At 40.7% G+C, this 22,989-nt stretch overlaps 1 protein-coding gene across 11 annotated transcripts in view; it reads left to right on the top strand.

Annotated features, from left to right (window-relative positions):
- msi2b (musashi RNA-binding protein 2b) overlaps positions 1–22,989 on the top strand; it is a 279,768-nt gene that overhangs the window by 203,257 nt on the left and 53,522 nt on the right. For all 11 annotated transcript variants that reach the window (XM_085469730.1, XM_085469728.1, XM_085469727.1 and 8 more), the window contains exons 8-9: positions 7,240–7,322; positions 19,230–19,344. In XM_085469730.1, the coding sequence (XP_085325856.1) occupies positions 7,240–7,322; positions 19,230–19,344 (198 nt within the window). The remainder of the gene's footprint in view (positions 1–7,239; positions 7,323–19,229; positions 19,345–22,989) is intronic.

Raw genomic sequence — 22,989 nt, 5'->3', positions numbered from 1 at the left:
ACCGAAGGTCTTTGTCAAGTCCGAAGTGCAGGGTGATTTTTCTCCATCTAATGACTCAGATAAACACTTGTGAACAAGTTCAGATCTCTGGCAGCTCACCTTTGGGTAAACGTGTCACTGTTGTATCGGTTACTTCACACTGTGATTTGCCTTGTGGAGACATGTATAAGTAAACCCTTCTCTTTATTTCTGTGAAATCTTTATTCACACTCCTCTATACCTCCAGTAGTTTGCAGATTAAAGTAATTAAAATTTCACTTTACTATTTATTAGATGCATTTTTATTTATTTTTGTAGTTGTCTTTGAATACTCTTCTTCTTTTCTCCTTTTAGCTCTTTGTAGAGTGCTGCTCTTAGCCTGCTGTCTTAGTGCTGGTGAGTAAAGGGGAAGTTAGTCACCTTCTCAGCAGATAATTGCTTCCATTCAGTTATTGTTAGAGCAGCTTTGTGATCATATAGGAAGAGAGAAACTCATACTTATAGGTATATTGTTTGGCACTAATGAGGGTCTTTCTGGAGGTAGAGCGTGTTAGAAGAGATGATGAGCACTGTATTCATTTTACCGGTGCACACTTTGTGTGTTTCTGTTGAGATGGCCATTACCACCATGACCAAGCTACAAGTAAGCATTTACTAACAACACAGATTTGAGTTGATATGTGTTACAGTAACAATTAAGGATATTTGTCGGGATGTCTTTCTGTGACTAAAGTGCAAATAAAATTGATGACATAGCAGAAGTGCAGGCTATGATCCTCGTATGTAATTCAAGTGTTACAAATGTTGTGTGTGCTCATGTTTGTGTATTTGTTTGTATGGCGATGGAGTGTCTCTTTAAGTAGGACAGTAGAAATTGATGGCCAACTCAGAAAGCTGACCTACATAGAGGCACAAACAAACTAGTTCCCTCAGCATGCATGCTGAGCCCAGTTGCTCTGCAGAAAATGCAGAGGAAGCAGGCATATTGTCACTGTAAACATTTATTAAAGGCATACCCTAGATCCATCCATCCATTCGCTAGTCACTTATTCTGTTTTTTTTTTAGGTATAAATTATGCTGCCACATCCCTAGGGTGGTGTGTCTACTGTGGTATAGGATTATTTTGTTAATTTGATGAAAAGCTAGCATTTATTTCTTCATTTATTTATTTTTTCGTTCCATGACCTGTTTATCAATGTTATGAGTCCTATTTTCTATCTGCAGTTTTCAGGAGTCAAGATTAATGGAGAAATGTAATTGATCAGACCAGAATATAAAAACAATCCAAACAAGTGGTGGCGCAAAGTCATCTGAGCACCATAAAATGATAAAGGCCAACCGTGAAGAAAACCACAATCATATTGAATAATAATAGATTGGATTTATATAGTGCTTTTCAAGGCACCCAAAGCGCTTTACAATGCCACTATTCATTCACTCTCACATTCATACACTGGTGGAGGCAAGCTACGGTTGTAGCCACAGCTGCCCTGGGGCAGACTGACAGAAGCGAGGCTGCCATTTCGCGCCATCGGCCCCTCTGGCCAACACCAGTAGGCGGTAGGGTAAAGTGTCTTGCCCAAGGACACAACGACCAGGACAGAGAGCCCAGGGATCGAACCGGCGACCTTCCGGTTACAGATACGCTTCCCAAGCCCCTGAGCCACGGTCGCCCGCTCTAATTACACCAATTTATAGTCGCATTGCTTTTATCTAATTGTTTTCTGGCCTCTTGCTTTATTTCATTCTGCTGTTGAAAGCTCCTTCATGACATTTCTCAGCAATCAGTAGATGTCCTTTTAAATGTCGAACAAACTAAGAAGTTCCAGCGTTTTAAAACCTGAGAACTTTTGCTAACAATGTAAAACACCACGTGTGATAATTGTGGCTCAATTTTTAGCTAGTTCTCCCTACCACCTGATGCTCTCTCATACAGCCACCTACACGTACAGTACGGTAATCATCACCTTTACTTTTTTGCTCAGACGGAGGGCTGACACACTGCACACTGTGCAGACCGGGTCCAAAGAGAGATTTGCATTGGTGAAATCTCACAGGGGCTAGTGCATTTACACACCTACACAAAGCATTTCATTGTAATTGACATATTTTCTTTACTTTTTTTCTTATTTTTAATCAGCTGTCAAATGAAACTTCCCACCATATTAAACTTATGCAGTGCACATTAGAAACTGCACATTTTATGGCATTTTTTACATAACAAGGCTATTTATTAAGTAACTAAGTCCATTATTACTCTGTAAAAACAATCAAATAAATAATACATAGAAAAAGTAATAATAAAATGCAAAGTTAGTACTTATTTACAATGTGTATTTCTGTCTGTTGCCCAAGAAAATATTTTCTTAAAATCCTTTTTTCATCACAATGACCAGTACAAATGTGCACACAGTACTATGCAACAAAGATTAAAGCCATGAAAAAATGTACTATGATGAATTCATGTTGCAATCTCACAGCTAAACCAAAAACTTCTTATCAGTCTCATCTTCTGAGTGTTGTCTGAAACAGTGCTCGTGGCTCACTCTATGGTGCACTTCTGGGATTAATTTTACATCGAGCGTCTTCAGTTCCCCACAGACTCATAGGCATCAAAGCAGTCATATTTATTTGTTTTGGATTTTTATCAGCTAGTGTCTTGACTTGTGACTAGGGAATCCGGGTATGCCTAAGGGACCTGTAATAACTCTTGGTGTTTGTCTTTCTGTTTGTCTTTGTGTTTTTGTCTATTAACCAATAAGAAAAACATATTTTATTTACTACAGATAGTTGTCAAATCTTGTTGCTAAAATTGAAGATGTGTTTACTATGGGTGTAAAAAGACAACACTTATAGGTGGAAATCTGCAGGGATATGATGTAAACATGGCCATCTAAGTACATAATGGATTAAATGTTGAGTCTACTTAGACTGTGAGATCCTTTTCAGCAGCAGTGCACTGATCAGTAAACATTCATAGATGTGTGCTTTTTTCCCTCTCTAATGTTTCAGGAGTTTTTAAAAGAAAAATATCTCTTCCTATTCACAATATTTTCTCAAATTTGTTCATTCTCTATTCTCTCTTCTCAGCTATATGTGCGCTGTGCTGTTATAGAGTTCATGGTGTTAACTGTATTAAACAGGGGATTAATGCCCGGGGCTCTGGATCTCTGGTAATAGCAGACGGAAATACTGATCAAAGGACTCTAACTGTGCCGTGGGTGTTCGGACTGCCTCTGTCTGCTTCTCTGCATTACAAGAAGATTGGGCTTGGAGGATACACCATATAAGCAGACAGTGCTGGAGCTTTCTGTAGGTTTACTCTGGGATGGACAGGTGAAGGTCCCATCAAGTATAATTAGGGCTACTAGTTCAGTGGTAAAGTATAGATAATATGAGACAAGATAAAACATACCTTTTCTGTCCTTTAAGCTTGGTGGAGCAGTTTAGTTTTGGGTACAATTATGCGTGTTTGTGTGTGTCTACATGTGTATGCACATAGGTGCTTTTGTCTTCTCTATTTGTGCCTGTATGTTCCATTTGTGCTGCATCCCAGAAGCTATGAACAACACATCCTCCAGGCTTCTTACCCTTGTGGTGACAGGGTCAGCAGTCAGAGCTGCTTAGCAGCATGCTCCTCTCATTACATGCATCAGCAGCAATATTACAGCCCCTACTGTGAAAGCATTGGAAGTGCACGTTTATAAGCTTTAATTGTTTGCTAAGTGGTTAGACATATTGAAACGTGTAAAATGATCAGCCGTAGTTAAAAGTTCAGCTGTCAGCAAGGAAGAGCCCTACACACGTCTTTGTTAAGAACCTTTATGTCTTTTGGTTCATTTGTGCTTAATATTGACCTAGAAAGGTGTAATGAGGTATATACCTTATGATACATATGTGCTATGCATTTTTATGAGTCATCGGGGACATGGGCTATGGCTGCTATACATAGCAGCTGTAAATTAATGTTACCCTTATGTCTTCTCCTTGCATGTTTATGTGCTCACAAATCTTTTACACAATGGGGTAAAGTAAAATTGTAATAGTACCTTCACTACTACTGCAAATGCTACATTTAACATTTATTTATTTTCATTTATTTAAGTTTGGTATTTCCAATTTGTAAGATTTGTGTTTATAGGTGTATTAGTTTCAGCAGTTACAAAGAAGCATTTAAAAGTCAAAGAAGTTAAAGCCAAGAGTTCTCCATGATTTTACAAGTTTTCCCAGGCTTGGTGGGGCTGGTTGGGTTAGGGTGTGTGAAAAGCATCAGAGCAACAGAAGCAGAGAAACCTGCACTGAGTGTGAAATAAAGACTGAGTATGATGAAGTTGGTAAATGGTTGTGAAAGTAGGCGCCCCGCCGGTTCTGTGGAGCGGCGAAACGAGGCCAAGCCCAGTTCTGGCTAATAAGTGTGAGGAAGTGCAGCCAAGAGGCCTCAGCCAGTGGCCGCATAACACCTATTATCAGCCTTACTATAAGACATCCACTTGTTTCCATTTACAGGGTATTGTTTAAGCTGTGGGAAGGTTCTTCGATGTGACACGTCTCTGCTTGTGTCTGTCAGTGCTGACAGGCTTTAATAGTTTTGTAGGGGTCAGCCTCCTGCTACGTGTGGATAGTTGGAGGAAGAATGGCCAGGATATATGAGGACAATCTGGCTCTGCTGACACCCCACCGAAGGAGGATGGGAGAAAGGAATATTTCTGTTACTGCTATTTTGTGGCCTGTAATTGTCTGTAAGGTCTGTAAAATAGGATAGTAGAGCAAAGAGCTGCAATGCAATGGCAGGGGACAGAGGTTCAGAAAGTACACAGGGGACTGATAAAGGAGGTGTGTGCTGAGCCGACGAGCGAGAAAAATGTGGATGTTTGTTGTGAATTGTGATATTGTGAATGCTACGGTGTGTTCCAGCGGTAGTTTTCACTACAGCCAAATGTCTTTTCCCCCCCTTTTTTCCGTTTAAACAGATCCAGTCATGGGTGGAAGGACCCTGCTGGTAGTATCTGTGGTGGTGGGCTTGGCCCTGACCCCAGTGGATATAATAGTGCAGTGGAAAATGTCCTGTCAGTTGATGGAGGAGCTGCCTGTAGCAGCAGGAAGGAGTGTGGCGACAGGGGCCATGTGTGTTAACCTCTTTCCTTGTCACTTTTTCTGTCTTTCTGCCCACCCCCTCTCTACTTTCATCTCCACCTTTTTCCCTTTTTCTTTCCATCTTTGTTCCCCTAGACTCCACTCCCTCTACCTACAGACCTCCATGACAAATTACTCCTGGCGGTTGATTTGTTGGTTGTCAAAAGTGCTCCTTGTGCCCGCCATGAAGGTGGGGTGAGCAGGAGTAGAAGGTGCTTCTCCCCCACCCCCCCTCCCTGCGTTCCTGCCCGTCGTCATCACCTGTCCCCTGCCTCCCCCACCCTCTCACATACGCTCCCGCTACAACTCAGTTTAGAGACATCTCAGTGGATATTCACATTGTGTCTCTTAAGATCTCATTAGATCTGATGTTGTCCGTATTTAATCAGCTCGCACGTTGGGTTTCCAACCCTCTTTTGACAAGACTGTTTTGATATGTTCTTGCTTGTATCAAAAGAGAAGCTTTAGGAGAATCTTTTGTTATTTACGTAGTAGGAGGAAGTGAAGGAGGAGCAGAAGAGAAAAACGTGAGTGAGAGATAAAGACTTTATGACAGAACTATAGATGTCACTGTTTGTGGTAGGCTGTCTGCTGTAGTAAGTAGCAGAAACAATTCTGCACAAAGAAATCATTATTTTACAGGATGATCTGATGAAGTAATAAGCAATAAGCAGCTTAGGATTCTAATGTACTATAATATACTTCATTTTCAGTCATGTTCCTGCAAAGATGTGAATATTAAGACACTTAAGCTACTAAATATTTGCAAATCAGCCTGCTTAGGAATGGGTGATATGGATAAAGTACAAGGTAAAATATTATGATCTACCTGAAACTAACCAAATGGGAATTGCTTTTTCCTTTGGTTTAAATACCTGACAAATAAAGGTGTTTAATCATATTGATTCAAAAATCCTGCAAATCCAATACTGCCAGAAAGTGGTGCTGCTCATCGATTTGCAGCATAGCCAGCAAAGGCCCAATACAGCAAGATATATTAAAAGGATAAACTACCTCAGTATAATAAATACAGCAATTCTTTGATGGTTGACAAATCTCTCGTTTGTATACCCCGTGGTGTCGTATGTGTTGTTAGGCGAATATGTGCAGATGTGCGGGAAACTAGGCTCCGAATAGCTTCCCCTCGAGTCCTTGACCTTGAGATTTGTCCTGTGAAGTGGATGATGACTGAGCTGATGCCTGAAGGCATGGATTTGTCTTCATGTTCGTGCGTGTAACAACTGTTGTTTCACATTTGTGTTTAGCTTTCGTCTCACATTAGGTAGACGGTTAACATATACAATAGTAGACGGATGGCGCAGTCTGCGGAGTGTGTCGGCTGGACGGCGTGTTGTTTATAGCAACGGCTGTTTAGGCTCAGTCCGTGGCGATTTTATTTCGTCAGGTTTTTGCTGTTTTAAAAAAAAACTCATCTCCCTGTCAGTCCCTCACACTGTTTTATTCACTAACTGTTTGGCTTTCGAGAAAGTAATAGAATATGTTTTCCTTTCAACCCCAGCTATACAGATGCTAGATTGCTTTGTGTATCACCATCAAAACACAGAAGAGCGCATTGCAATCCACTTGTGTTCAAAAGTCTAAAACCATGTTGTCTCTCTGTCTCTTTTTTTCTTTTTTTTAAAGAGGGGTTAAGCTTTTATCCTATAAATATGGCATGAAAATCCCACTGTCAACGACACATTCATTCTAAGGCCCGTATTAACATAAAAATGAGGGCTTGTTATACAGTGAGATTTCAATAAAAAGAACACAAAATGCATTTAATGAAATTCAGATGCTGGGCCCTAGCTCACTGAATATCATTAAATGAGCTTTGTGCTGTTTTTCCATCTTCTTTTTGTAGAAGAGGTCCTTGAGTGCCCTTAATAATGTGGCAGATTTCATCATATTCCTGATTTAAAGAGGACAATGTCTGTCTTGTTCACTTGTTCTTTTCCATGCCCAAACCAATCTCCACAGATGTGCTTGCATAGTTTCTGGATCTGGCTCATGATAATATTCCATCTTTTATTTTTTTTTATTTTACTTACTGAAGTTTTGTGAAGGTTCTCCACTAACCCGGTCTCTTCTTGTGCCCCCTCCCTCTTCTGTTTCTCTCTACATAGGATTTGGTTTCATAACATTTGACAGTGAAGACATCGTAGAGAAAGTCTGTGAAATTCATTTTCATGAAATCAATAACAAAATGGTAAGTCTGCGCATTATATTTTTTCCAATTCCAGGTGGACGTCGAAGGATTAATATTTGATTTCTTCTTTCCTTAGTATTAATAGCACAGCTGGTGTGGGTGCGTATGTGTGTGTCCATGTTCATATGCACAGGCTAGCACACACACACACACGCACACACACATATAGACACTCTGTGGGTCTCTGGGTCTCAGGGATGTGAAAGCAGTGGTGTGTACTGCCCACAAACCGTGAAATTGTGTGGCTGAGTTCTGCCTGTCAGGCTGAGGGACGGGAGAGTGGAGCCTGTCCCTCTCTTTCTGAATCCCCTACCATGCGCGCACACACACACACACACACACACACACACACACAGGTAGAGATGTCCAGGGATCCAACAGGGAGGCTACTGGCAGAGGCCGAGTTCATTAGTCAGGGATTAACACCTTCCACAGAGTGCCAGTGATGCTTGTTTTATTTACACCAGTAATATGGTCATCCCAGAACTCCTCAGAGTTCAGCAGCAGTTTTCTAAGTCATCGTGTAACTTATGATAATTGGCAGGAAGCGTTTTCAGTGTAGAAAGTGTGACATTAGGTCCTCCTTCACCCAGTTCCACCTTGCAGGCGTCTTAAGAAATCCTGCGCCATTTAAGCACGTTTGCGGACGGCAATTGATTGGAGGAATAGTCGTCTTAGTACCGTTCAGCAGTGCTCCTTCTCTTCACTCTCTTTCACAGTTCTTCCCTGGAAATGACTGACTGACCGGGTATGTGACTGACAGGACCAGTGTAGTAGAACCGTGTTCACCAGGGACCACTCTAGGTCACACATGACCCCCAGTATATGTCCCCGCGTGTCTCGGCACTGCATCACAGTCAGCGCTCAGGACCGAAACACAAAAAGCCAGAGTGTGACAGAAATAACTGTGTGTGCATGGAAGGTAGCGTGTCACAATCAAATGCTTCAGAGCCTTTGATTTGTAGACGCAGCACCGTGTGAACACACAAAAATCATGCAACGGTATGAAGTGTAACACCTGACAGTTGTAGATTTTCTAAACCCTTCTCTTAAAATAAAAAATGAAGTTACAAAAATAGTGGATGCAACTTTTTGTTTGTTACTAAATCTGAGCTCTGGAGAATATCCTGGCTGGCATAGTTTGAGCCCCTCTCCACCTTTTTACCTTAATTAAAAATTCTCATGATGTAAGTCAAACTCACAGCCTGTTTGTTAGAACTTGTAATTGGATAATAAATGAATCTTGAATTGTGTTTCCAATTACGAGGCTGAATTTCCTTAACTGAAAAAATTTGTTAATCTTGCATTTTAAAAAAATACACTATTATGTATCAGTATGTTATTAAATTAGTTGCACACAAATTAAGGTTTTTAAATTACGTTTAAAAGAGCACGATGGGACTGTTCAGATTTTAAAAACACAAAACAATCCAATCTTTTATAACTGTCATTACTTAGCAAATAGTTATATGAAGTTCAAAGCAGGTAAATTATTTGCTTGTAAGCTTGCATAAATTAAGAAATTACAAGGACTTTTAAAGAACGACCGCTGCACAGGTCTTATACTTAAAAACAAGGCGTTACCCAATTGTCTTGTATGTGGGAACATGCTGTGCATAGCAGTCGAAAGCAAATACCTGTCAGCGAATATTATTAGAAACATAAAATCTCCTGATACACCTCAGTCTAACAGGCTTTATGTGAGAAAATGAGCACATGGTATATACTTGGTCAGCGATGAGGTGTATGTGCAGTCGGTCCACTGTAGCTAGCCCAGCTGCTCAAAACATCTGCTCAAGTGGATTCAAACTCACAAATAGTGTTACTGTCGTGCCAACTTTCATAGCCCAGGGATTCTCTGGCATTTACATTCCATCGGCAAAAACGCTTTCTGTCCAGAGAAATGGAATCTCACATACAGGAGAATAGTTTTATTAGGATTATTCAAAGCTATACTGTTAATAAGTGCGATGTCAAAAAATAGTAACAATGTTGTCATGAAAAGCATGTGTCCTCTTTCATGCACATTCCAAATCTTTGCCTAAAGGGATGATATAGGAAAAATAAGAATAAGAATCTTCTAATTATACATATAAATAGAAAAGATTGTTATTACTACAGAGAGGAGTTTTTTGAGGAAGCGGATTAGAGAGAGATGGATGAGAAATTATAGGCTGTTTTTGTGTTGCCATTAACATCAAAGCTTTCTCTGATGCAACAGTCACTGTAAGGAAATGACTCGCTGTTACGTCACAGTTAATAACAGTTACTAATGTTGTTATTTATTTAACCTTTGCTGCTGAAGTGCTGTGTAAAGTGTAAGATTTGCGACCACGGGGGATGCATGGGGAGTTTGAGTGGTCAAAAGTGCATGTGACACACTGTTGTGCATTGACATGTTGAACCTAATAGGGCGTGCACAGAAAATGTTTCAAGTGCCACATAACTGCAAAAGCTGTATCCCTAGCCTGGTCACTCCACCTGGGAGTCCTAGAAACCCTAACAGACAAGATGAGATGGGGGTTTTTTCTCACTTGGGGTGGAAAGGACACCGTAAGGTCTGGTTTTCTAAGGCTTTTGTCACCTTTGTCACAGCCCCTGTTGGCAGTACCTACTGCACATTAAGTTCCTTTGGATACAGGAAATAAATCTTCTACAAAGTGCTGACATCTAGGAAGGATGTCAAAAGAGAAAAGCATTTGGAGTGCGTTGAGCATTTTTCTAAGACACAAAATGTTTTTTACCTTAGTTGCTCATAGGAGGAAACTGGTTATCCGGTGTCTGAAGCACCAGCACATAAAATAAAAAATGCCTCCTGTCTTCATCCTTATGAAGTACTATACAGAAATAGACCTCATCCATCCTCCCCATGAGTGTTATCTAAGATGGTTCTTGAATAATTGATGCAGACAGAAATTCCACCCCACTTGGGAGGGATGTGGATGTACAGGGCAGCCCACCTTCTCCTTGCATGTCCTCTCAGGAGCTCTGGCGGTGTACCAGGGTCAGCGTCCACTCAGATGTGAGGGACCGGACCTTTAAGTGACTTGGTCGCTCACCCTGTGTTCATGTGCCACCGAGGCCTCGCTCTCTCAGGAGCGCTTCATCTGTTCACTGTGAGTTCTGCCTCATACATAATTAAAAATAGGGTGCTGCTTAGCAAAAGTCTCATAACCTGTGACACCAGCTGCACTGACTTCTCCATTAGCCTGCTTTAGCAAATGTAGGCTGTGATAAAAGTATCGATCATCCCCTCCAGGGCCACACGTGATTGTGGAAACATGATTTAGCTACCAAGGCACCCACCCTTGTATTAAAACCAGTAAATATTTTCAGAGTAAAAAAAAAAAATCAATACGGGGGAGATTACGTGACAGTTTTCTGGTACTTTTTTTAACACTTTATCACACCTTCCCCATATATGAATGTCTATATCATATTGTGGCGAGACAGCACCTTATTAACAAGTAACGGCTGTGACTTGTGTTTTCTTAGACAGGAGTACCCCCCCAACAAATCACATACACCACCCTGCTGTTATGCATGCACAGATAATTCATAATAATACCTATCAAGTATTGGCTCTTATGAGTGAGCAGTGTGCCATTAAAATGGAGTCACATTGGTTTCAGTGAAGTGCTTTAATGTAATGTTCTTTAATGTGTTATTTTCAATATTCAGCGAATGAGTAGCAAATGATCACAACAGGAGGGAGAAATTTTCTGTTCGCTGTCAATTTCTCACTGTGTCTTCCTGACATGACCAGCCAATTACTGCGCCGAGGAGAATAAGCTCCGACTCTCCAAGTCGCTAAGGAGAAGACTAATATAAGTAGGCGTTTATACAATAGCTCCTAACGCAGAGATACAGATGTACTCTGCACAGTGTATTGACTCAAGCATAATGTTGAAAGAGAAGTAGTAAAATGTATAATGCAGCCCATATATTTCTGTGGCTACGACGTGTGTTTCACAACAGCACCATATGGTACTTTGCTGTCATTGAAAGCACGGAAAGCATTGTTTTTCTCCAAAATCATCTTGATCTTTGATTCACAGTTTTCTCTTTTTAATGTTCTGCAGGGATAAAATAATTCAAGTTAGTACTTAAAAGATTCGACTCATTTGTAAGCCTTTATACCAGATTTACAATAATGAATGTGTAGTTGCCGCCAGCTGGATAAACTTGCCTGCTCTGGTGCATGCTGTATAATACTGTGCCAGATTTTTATGCACTTTCAATGTTTGGACCCTTATGTAGCACACAGCATAATCTCTGATTGTATTGTACGATACAGATTCAGATTCATAGGTCATATTGACACGGACCACAAAAAGAAAAAAACAGTGTCCTAAAGAATCATCTTCAGTGACGAGATGATTTGCTCATCTCAACATCATTGAGTCAGTCCGGATTTATATGAAAAAACAGAAGCAACTGAGGCCGTCTAAATCAATAGATGAACTGTGGCGAGTTCTCCAAGATTCTTGGAATAACCAACCTGCCAGGAGTCCTGAACAAATGCTGGTTAGTGTGTGGAGGAACGTTTATGCTACTCAAAAGCAAAGGGTTGTCACAGCAAATGTTAATATTGATTTAGGGCTTTTCTGTTTGGTGCACTATTAGGTTAATTCAGTGGTGGAATGGAGCATTGTTTCAATTAGCGTTGGTAGTGGAGAAAGCATGACATACTTTAGGAATATTTGAAAATGTGATTGGAATGATTCTATGAATAAAATTACTCCCATTAAGTTAAAAACACAGCAGGAGCCAGGATTCTCCAAATCCACTTTCCGTTTTCTTAACCCTCTCAAGGCAGGCGTTGCAGATTTGCAAGAGTTAAAAGCTAACAACCTGATTACCCCACATACATATTTTATGAGTTTTTTTACTCAGAAGTACCACTGCAGGTATTATTTTATGCATTAGCAACAAAAACTTAATTTGTGCCTGAGAGGGTTAAAGGTATCAAACCACATCATTACTTGATCGTGATCGGACCATAAATGACAATATGTAAACATTACTGTTTTTCCAGTTTCCTCTTTTAGTCAAAGAGCTGGATTTCTGGTGATTTTTATCCAGCCTGTACAGGGTCCTGGGTATTTTCCTGCATAGTGCTCTTAGTTTCATTTGGCAATCTGCAGGGATTGCTGTGTTGATTTGAGTTTGAAGCTATGAGGTTTTAAAGTGTGCATGGTACCCTTGTAGATCTTATATTGCATAAATAACCCCTGGACACACTCGGTTATTGCCAAAGGCTAAACGTGTTATCAGTATTTTGAAAATGATTTTTACAGAGAGAGACTTAAGTCTTTGGGCTGTTGAAAATGTCTTGGAAAATATTTTTTTAAAGAGTGGAAATCTTTAACAGTCTTTGAACATGAAGTGCTTAATAAGGGAGTAGGACCACCCTTTGGAGTAGTTTAAGTCCCTCATGGAGGGTTGCCTTACAAGTTCTCGACTGTAAGTAATTGGATGTTTACCGCTTACTGAAGAAGGAAAGCTTTGAGGGATGAAGGAGGTTGAAATCCACTTTGCACTCTGCTCTCCAGGATGTCCCATAAAAGCTCAGTGATGTTCACATCTGCTGAGTGAAGAAGTGATGGAAGCCATTTGACTTTAACCTGATGATCATGGTCTCACTGTTGAATGTCTCTCAGTGTCTACAGAGACAATATCATCTTGTAATATAGGAGTATGACAAGAAAGCAGTGTAAGCATCATGGGGTGCACCTGTCCTTAGAATGACCTCATATTCCTTAGCCTTTATATAACCAGACAGAGAGATAACATCAGACATAATGACTCATGTGAGATTGAAGGCCATTGAAGGCATCGTTTTGCTTTATCCAAAACTTCTTACCATTATCATACGTCTGTGTACCAACACTCAGATGCCCAATTTTCCTACTGACAATTCATACAAGTGCCTCTGTTGTAAATATATACTTTATATAATGCATTACATATAGCCTTTGTTTTGTTTGTTTTTTGTTTTTTGTGTATCTTTTGCTTGAGGTTTTAAATGAGAGAAATGCTCCAGGTAAAATCGTTGAAATGCTAGTAGTTGGACCCATATTAGAGAAAATGGTTTTAAAAATACACAGTAGCGACCTCTTCTTGAAAAGAAAATTATAAATTGAGTATCAAAGTGTCAAATTGTGTGTGTAATTGTCTCAAAAAGCAAAACTCCATTATCTGCTGCCCATCAAAAGGCCCATTAAACTCAATAAACACTCATATTACATATTTAGAAAATCTCTACTGATTCTTTTTCTTTTCTTAGGATGCATATAAACTACCCCCCCTCCCCGACTCACCATGCCTGACAGCCTGACTATGGGCAGAGCTGTGATATTCCATAACTATTCAGTTCATGTGTTTTGACTTTTTAGCTCTGAGTGGGAGCTGGAGTAAATGAATCACACTGTTTCCATTCTTCAGTCTATCAGTCTGCTGATGGAATCCATTCACTAGTGAAGCTAATAGCAGCTGTACACCTCCCCCTCCACATGCACACACACACCTAACACCCACAACATTCATCCCTGAAGGACAGTCATTGCCAGTTCATCCCGCCCACACCTTCCCGTCATACCTACAAGGTTAATATGTATGGGAGATGCATTGAAAAGGTCATAACTGGAGCGCTTTACCGATCTGTATCATAGGGTCTGCACATGAAAAAAACAAAAAACAAGGACAGTTTGCTTTATTCTCTGTCTGGGGGCTATATTACTACATATGGCAGAAGTAGTGTTTGTGATGTACTACAAGTCCATCTTTGAATAGGCTCTGATGCATATCTACGCCTCAAAAGTTCGACTTCAAGCCTAGTTATTAGTAGCTAGAGAATACTATACTGCCCAAAAGAAAACAAATCTTAATTTTACAGCAGAACAAGGATAGTTTAGAAAAAGAAATGGAAAAGAATTTACAGGGACAGAATTGGTCTGGCTAATGTACACTACATCCTTTCAATTTTTTCCTTATCATTGTTAAGCTGCACTCTCCCTGAAAAATAGAGAAATAAAGTAAATAATTATCCCAAGTAGCCCTATAGACTTTTTAACAAGCATTCTTTCCAGGGAAAGGACCCAAACAAAATATAATTTAGTACATATATCTGTTGTTATTTTACCATGCTAGACTTTCCAAACTGATGGTCTGCTGGGATGGGATCTGTCTCCTTATATTATACAGCTTTTTGGGGTTTCTGGGTTTGGATTCTTTTATGCTTCCAACGAAGTAGCTTACAGCTTGCTTGGGCAAAATTAAAGGTCTACAGTTGATGTATACTGGAACCTAACAAGCATAGTTATCCTAATTAACCTTCTTGGAAAGTGTAAATGTGGTTATACGGATATTCTCATTCCTTAAAATATTAAACTAATTATTAGTGTGAGAAGAACTAGAACTGGATAAGAAAATACACGTAGTCAGGTAGGTGTCCCTCCTCCTGCTGAAAAGGAACACACTCTACAGTCAGGGTGGTCTAGTTAAGGACATGCAGTATTGTGCAAAATCATGAGCCAAGCCTTTCTTTATAGTTTATTCCTAGGAGCCACATTTTTAAAGTGGTCTTGTATAGTAGTTTTCCAGGCTTTCTGAAGGCCTTTTAAAGCTTTTCTTCAGATTTTTCAAAAGTTTTCAGTCTAGTCCTTGTACCTGATCATTTTCAGAGAATTTTGTTTGTTTTGTAAGCCACTTACTACCTATGAATCATTCAAGTATAACAAACACCTAATGCAAGGTATACACCAGTGCTGTATCAACACATAACAGACAACTTAGCAAATAACGTTTTAAATTGTATCTTTAGAGATATAGTTACTAGCAGTCTGTCTCAAAAACACATAATTTTTTCCCCATTTCTGTATGAAATGAAATGCCAAAAATAGCACAATTTGACAGACATAAAATAACATTGGAGCATCAACAAGATGATTCCTAAAGAGGTATTAACCAAAGACTTGCTATATCATTGCATGATGAGCAATTATATCCCTAAAAATATATACATTTTGGAGGAAACTGGACAAGTGGAGGAGAAAAAACGTGGAGGCTTAAAAAACTTCAGGTTTTGATTTACACATCTTTCATAGCAACAGAAAAGTGGTTAGCTAGCCACTTCTGCCACACATGTGACATGCTACTCTTGTTAGGATAACTCATGACATTTTACATTGTAGAATGTTAGCTTAGTTGCTACTGGAATTTTCCACTCCATGACTTGTGACAGTTATACTTCCTTCAAAGTTAGCAGCTTTTTCTCCACTCATTGCTAAGTTGCATGAATCTCAGAACATTCCGATTTTACAGCAGTGTCGCTCACAGCGTTAACATGATTTCAACCTTGGCAAAATCTGGGCAAACATGGACCTACTTGGAAATAGTAGCGAGTGACCCAAGCAAGTTCAGCCAGAAAAGACCACTGGAAGCATAACACTGGCTAGATCACATCAGAACAAGTTGCCTAATTATTGCACAGTTTATCCAAAAAAAAAAAGGGTTTAACTCATTCTTTATGTTATTGAAACTTCAAACACAAGCCATATGTTGTTACAAAATGTTTTAGTATCAGTGTTGTAGACTTGTAGTCAAGACCGCCTAAACTAAGACAAAGACAATACCAAGACCAGAGGGTATTGAGACAAGACAAGACCAAGACAAAGTCGAGACGAGACCGAGACAAAAAAAAGTCTTTAAACTGCAGCCAGATGCTGCTTCGTTTACGGGTGTCAGGCATATTTATGTGTTTTTGCAATGCACTTGCACAGACCTCCTCACCGCTGTCTACTGTCTCACTCACTTACTGAGAGGACAGTCAGTAAGCGAGTCGTGTCTCTCACCCTCTGTTTTTCACATAATGATATTATCCTATATCCTCGCATGTGATTGGCCACAATATGGAGGAATTGGAGCATAGCTGAGCCACTGTGTGAGAGCTGTGCAGCGAAACAAAATCAAGTGAGGAGCCAGCTTTCGCTCAATGGGAGTCGACTCTTCTGATTCACTACAAAGCACTCTCTAAGCATGGCTCCTAGAGCTGATGCTTTTGCGCATGACACATTATCGAACGTTACGTTGTACGTCATGGATACTGTTGACTCCAAATCTCCAAATCTATGTCGATTTGAGACAGCAAGACCGAGACAGCGAGACCAAGACAAGACCGAGGGATCCAAGACCAAAGTCAAGACAAGACCAAGACCACGTAAAAGTGGTCTCAGGACCGGTCTTGGTCTCGAGACATCCAACTCTATAGTGTTGCCTTCACAGACGTACTTGTTACCTTCTGACTTTATCTTGGGTATGCAGTGATGTAAGTCTCAAGGCTAAGCTATCGTCTGCGGTATATCAGTGCATGAAAGGCAGAAACATTTCAGTATATGTTGAAAGCACACACGTTGAAGTAACCACACCTTGTCAACACTTTGTGACAGGAATCCACTTTACTAGTTACTTAGCGTTTATACTGTGTGTGTGTGTGTGTGTGTGTGTGTGTGTGTGTGTGTGTGTGTGTGTGTGTGTGTGTGTTTCAGATCTCGTGAGTGCCGTTTCTGAGAAATATGGTATAACTTTTCTGGCAGGGAAGGCAAGGCAGTTTAATGGTGTGTCCCTTTTCTCGACAGGGTGCAATGGTGCTCAAACACCTTCATTGATAGTGTTTAAATTGTGGATCAGGAGACTTTTCACAACACAATATTGTGCAGCCTTCAATAAATGCAAGAGTCCTTGACAAATTACACAAACTATAATTCTGAAAAATGATCCCCGTTAGAATAAGGACCTGTGTTCCCTTCATACTCTGAATGTGCCACAAGGTCTTTCCATATGGTGAAATTTGAATCTCTACTCTCTTGGCTGCTGAACCTTTGCAGTTCTTCGTTGCCGGGCTCCGAATTGTCTCTCTGTCCTTTCTCTTCCTTACTGTTTGATTTAGTCGACTATGAAAAGCTCTTGCCTCCTTTGCTCTCAACCTCCTGTGTGTCTGAAGCAGGTGAACACCCACATACTCACACCACCACAGAACCCGGCCCCTGACTGGTTTTAAATCCATGACAAGGAACCCGCACTCTGAATATCAAAAGACCCGCATCTGAGAGCATGTAGGCATGACTCACACCTGGCTCTGTCTTACTCCCAGCAGACTACCTGAGCGTCCATCTCGCTAGTTGTTGCAGGGGTTTCTAGAAGAGGCTGATCAGCTGCTGCCGCGTTTGAAAGTGTGGATAGAACTTGAATGTATTTGTCACCCGGCTATGTGAACATTGAAAATCCCAGCAGTGTGCTGGGATTTTAACACGCCCATTTGTCCCACCCGCTTCCTGCTTCCATGCCGCGGGTCATTTTCAGACGGGAAAAAGCGCCTGTGCTCTCTTCAGCACTATGTCAAACCATACAAGGCACATAAGAAGGGTAGAGTAGCTGTGACAGCTACAAAGTGGCTGAGGGAACTGTGTACTTTAGTTGGTCTGCTTCAAATAAAAGAGCCACTAACAGCAACAAATCACAGCTCTGCAACACAGCAACTTCCCCCCGTGATAGAAACCTTTTTCATTAGTGTTCCCTTTTTTACATGTCTCGCTCTCTGCTAGATACAGTGTACAGAGCTTGTTACACTATGCATTCAGCACAGAAGTTTTCCTTGAGTTTGGCAACTTGAAATAGCATGTCGTGTCTACCGCTGTGCATGTATGACTGGTGTGTGAATACTAATGTGCATCACTGGCCTGTCAGAGTCGCAGGCCTATTTGTATGGATGCTAGGCTATACCTTGGTTGAGGTGTGCACAGGACTGGTGCAGTAGCCTGTCTTGTGCAGCAGGCCAGGATGACATGTGAATCGCAGCAGCCGAGAAAGCCCTGTTTAAGTGGAGGCAGTAGGGAGAAGCAGGCAAGAGCCAGGAGGCAAACAGACAAACAGATGGACAGGCTGATGCCAAGCAGGCAGTGGAGCAAATAGATTGTGCAGCATGGTGAACAGACTCAGCCTACCAAAGAACAACCAACAGACACAAGACCGTGCCACCCTTGTCAGCTGCTTGTGCTTCTCTATAATTCATAGAGATAGGATAGATATGTGGTAAATAGGACTCTCATCTTCCTCCTTCTTCTCATCTGCCCCTGTCACATCCCTCATTTGATATGTGTTATGTAGGAGGAGGAGATGTCAGTCTTGCAAGATGGGAAATGAACAAACCTGTATGTGGGAGAAGTGAAGTGAGAGGAATAAATGCAGGAAAGAGATGAGCGCTGCAGGTGGAATTGGACTGCGGGACACTGGGGACTCCAGCCCAGCAACAATACACAAATGCACAGTACACAAACAGGAAAACAAAGCCCTTACTCAGTTTCAAAACACACCCTTTTTGGCTTTAGGATTTGAAGCTGTTTTTGCAACAAAAAAACCCAAAAACATTTAAGGTCAATGAAAAATGATAGCAAAGGAATAACGATTTGTCAAATGACAGGACTTGTTTGAAGATTAGTCCTTTTGTTAAAAAAAAGAAAGAGTCTGGACATACTTCCACACTGTGGGAGTCTGGAGAGCAGAACTTCTCCTACCTTTATGTTTTAGAAACTCATGGAAACTCAAGTATTTAGCCTGTATTTCCCTGAGGGTTTGGGCACATGCTCACTGGAGCAATAACCTTTGCTTTAATGCAGGAGAAGATTGTAAGTTTTCCTTAGAGACTTTGCTCTAAAATGTGAGGTGTTCAGATTTGCTCAGTCTGTTTTTTCCCCTTCTCTCTCTATGGAAAACATCTAGCACTGTGCAAGTCAAACAGAAAACCACCTTAAAGAGCTGACACAGCCCTGTCAGATCTGTCGGGCTGCGTACCAACACAGACTAATGCTTTGGTGTGTGTATGTGTGTGTTTGTTGTCTGTCTACATAGGTAGAATGTAAGAAGGCCCAGCCCAAGGAGGTGATGTTCCCACCAGGTACACGGGGGCGAGCCAGGGGTCTGCCCTACACCATGGATGCCTTCATGCTGGGGATGGGCATGCTAAGTGAGTTATACTTGTGCAGATATCTAAACAGGACTCCATGAATATTTGGGCATATTTCCATGAGATCTTTTGGTGATAAACCAAAAGACTTGTTTCTGGTGTTTTTACCTCATTTTGCCAATCCTGTGATGGTCAATCAAGAAAAAGGCCGATGCATACAATTTTTACGGCAAAACTATGTTTTGTTTTATCCAGACCAAATGCCAGACGTGCACACCATTCAGTCACCAATTTCTATCTGCTTAAAAAATCAACTTATGCAAACTTTTGTCTAGATAGCCCCATTAGGTGGGCGCTGCCCCTAATTAGCCTGCTTCAAGGTGTGCCACCAGTGGCCACTGTGGTCTATTTCTGGTTGAGTGTGGTACAGCCAGCCCCTGGGCATATAGGAGCAGACCAGCACATTAGCAGGCTAAATGAAGAGGAAAATTGGTGTAATGTCATATTAAGGATTCATCACTGTGCCCCCCTTAATGGGTAATGAAGGGGACACACATGTCAGAGAGAGATCTCATCTACAGGGACCTCAGCTGCTGGCCCACCCCTCTTCATTACCATCCAGCCTATGCCTGTGGCCCTTTTTATTTAACACTATTGCACTCTCTCCCTCCCTGCCTCCCCACTCACCCGCTATCCATCTATGTGTCTGTATGTCTGTCTGTAACCAAATGGATTTGCAATCACATTAAAGATTTATTTTTTCATTTTTTTTTTCAGAAGCAAAAGAGACATATCACTGATTGTAAGAAACTCATTTTGCGCTGCACGTAGCCCCTCCCTCTCACAGCAGGTGCAGGTGCATTTGTGTCTCCCGCAGCTCTCAAAGCTGATATTCATATTTCGCTGTCGCTTGTTTTGCATTTTCTCAAAAACTGAACAATCACTGAGGCCCAAAGCTATTCTTACCAAAGAAGAGGGCAGTAAACTAATTATCTATGTTATCTATCTATCCATTTATCTATATACAGTTGCTTTAACTGTCATGGTTATTGCAGCCTTGACCTTTCCACGGGGGTGATTATACAGTTGTTTGTGGTAAAAGTGTTGATACGTTTGGCTGAGTGCTTCTGTCAACTCTATCTAAGTCGCTCCCAGTTCCATCTCATCTGTTAGAAGTATTTAACAAGCACAGTGAACTTTTCAGAACTTATTACAGACTAATGTGTCTGCGAAGAGGAGAGCACTCTTCCCCTCCATTGGGAGACGGCAGGCAGAAAGGCAGTGATGTGCTCATGTGAGAATATTAACAGTCGACTTGTTTGGAGACACTCTTATCTAAATGAAATTGGAACAAGGACAGCGAAACATTCCTTTATATAATTTGCATTTGGAAAAAGGGACCCTAGGCTCATTATTTAAGAAAGTGTAAGCTCCTTTTGTGCCAAATCTCATTAAAGCCATCCCTAGCTCCTTTGTTTACTGCCTCTAATCGAGGCATTTATCTTTATTGTGTTGCGCCGATGTATGTTTGCTGAAATTAATACACATTTGAGCCTGGGCGAGGTATGGATGTACCAGATGGATAATTGATTTTAAAGTGAATCAGAACTGTTGAGCCATAAAATAGGTACATTAGCATGCATATTAATAAGGCAAATAAGAGCACTAATAGGCCGCCACAAGGCCAGACACAATGGCAGGCTTCATTTAGTGAAATAGTAGGAGAGACAGTGAGTTATCTCCTTCTTCCCCGTACTTTCTCCCCACCTACCACATTGTCTTGTCTGAAAATATTTGTGAGTTTGCACATACTAAGACTTTCATGAGATAGGAGATGAACTTAGTATGTATCTCAGGCTAGTGTCACTTTATATTTGGCTCTCTCCTTTGACACACTGTGCACACACATAACTGAAAACTCTTTGCTTAGTAAAAAAACCCCAATTTTAATGCGGTACATCAGAAAAGGAAAGTGGTCTTGCTGTTTCAGAAAATGTCAAAATAAGGACGTATGAGAAGCTCGGGTATCTAAGCCAACAATTTTAGTTTGGCACTTATTCTGTTTGACAGTATCAAACACATAATATCCAATATTTTGCTGTCTGTGATAGGTTTTTCGTTGTATCGTATCACAGTTCTTTTCAGACCAAACAAACAATGAGAGGCTTTGTGAAAGCCGTCCATCTGTAACTTCCCGGTGATGACTTCTCATCAGCAGCTGATGAGCATTGTTTGTTTTTTTTCTGGCGTAGCCTCTGTCCTACTTCATCCATACCAGGTTAAGGTTCCCCTCACCGCCTCTCAGCGTTGCATTTCTTTTTGTCTGCTAGAAAAGGGGAGAGGGTCTGAGAGAGGCATTTTCCCATTGGGTTGGGAATAAATTGAACTTTTTCATGGACAGCAAACACTGATTAGATATTTATGACCAAGGTCAACCTTTCTGATTCCAGCTGGCAAAGGCTCTGAGGCATACAGAACAGAGCATCACACACATTCTCCCTCCCTCACTCACACACACGCACACATAGCTTGCCCACACTCAGACGCATGCATGCAAAATATGTTTTGACGCCTTGCAAGCACATACACACAAGTGCATGTATACATATATATATAAAAACATATATGTATATGGTATATGGATCGTGCACACATACTTTCTAATAATGTTTTACTTAGTTGTATTTAATGTAATACCAATTATCCAGCACTCTCTAGAAAAATGCAGTTTCTAAATTACGGTCTTGACATTTGAATGGTATTGTGACTGCAGCCACTTTATCGGGGTAGTACACAGCTAACGAGAGCTGAGGACACACGTGCCTGAAAGAGGTTTCAGAGGTCAGTTACTGAGGTGTAGCTTACACACAACAAAGAAAGAGTTATCAAGGCTGATTCATTCTTAGCCTTAAGGACGTCATCGTGCTAGGTAATTTAGTCCAGACTTATGGTTGTAGATGATAATAGCTTGAGGAACACAGATAAAGACTTAGACATATACTATAATTAGGGGGTTAATTATGTTTATATTACCTTTGATGGTGCTCAAGCTCTCAGTCGTCCCCCCTCCCCACGCACTCATCTCAAATTTTCTTATGTCTGTATACCGCTTCCTAGCTGCCTGCTCCCTCGCACCCCGTTTCTCAATATGTTGCCCACAGCTGCTTCTGTCTGAAAACTGTCCAGCTAATTAACTGGTGGGTCTGTGGTAGTAATAAGAATCATGACAGCAGATGAACAATACATCTGCTACTTTTAAATTTTTCTAATGACACTGGGTCCACTTTGGGCCTCATTGCAACTCGCCATTCACCCAGGGACTGTACAGCTTTTAACCAAGTCTCTACCCCCACAGAAACCACTGACTTTGATTTATGCATGACAGTTTTAAAATATTCCATTTGTATCAAGATTATAATTCCCTAGCTAAGCTTTAGGTAATGCTTCAATTGTATAAAAATTATTCTTGATAATTCCAGTTTTGATGTATTGCAGATACATCATGCAAATGTATGATCATCAATCAGTAAATCAATATTAATACAACTTTTCAGATAAATGCTTCAGATAACAAGTAATCGAATAACAATTAAATTCAAGTTCTGTTTTAATTTTGTTGTAAAACTTTTTTTAAACTAGCAAAATAAACGAATAATTTTACAAATGTGCAGCTGCCTCTTGTGTGACCATATCATTTTGACAAAC

Source organism: Copadichromis virginalis, linkage group LG10 (assembly GCF_057382275.1).
Source record: "Copadichromis virginalis isolate Kocher_CV1m ecotype Utaka linkage group LG10, C_Virginalis_male_GT1.1, whole genome shotgun sequence".
NCBI classification, from domain to species: Eukaryota; Metazoa; Chordata; class Actinopteri; order Cichliformes; family Cichlidae; genus Copadichromis; species Copadichromis virginalis.
The sequence above is the reverse complement of the archived record's forward strand: the minus strand, read 5'-3'. Positions and strand labels throughout refer to the sequence as shown.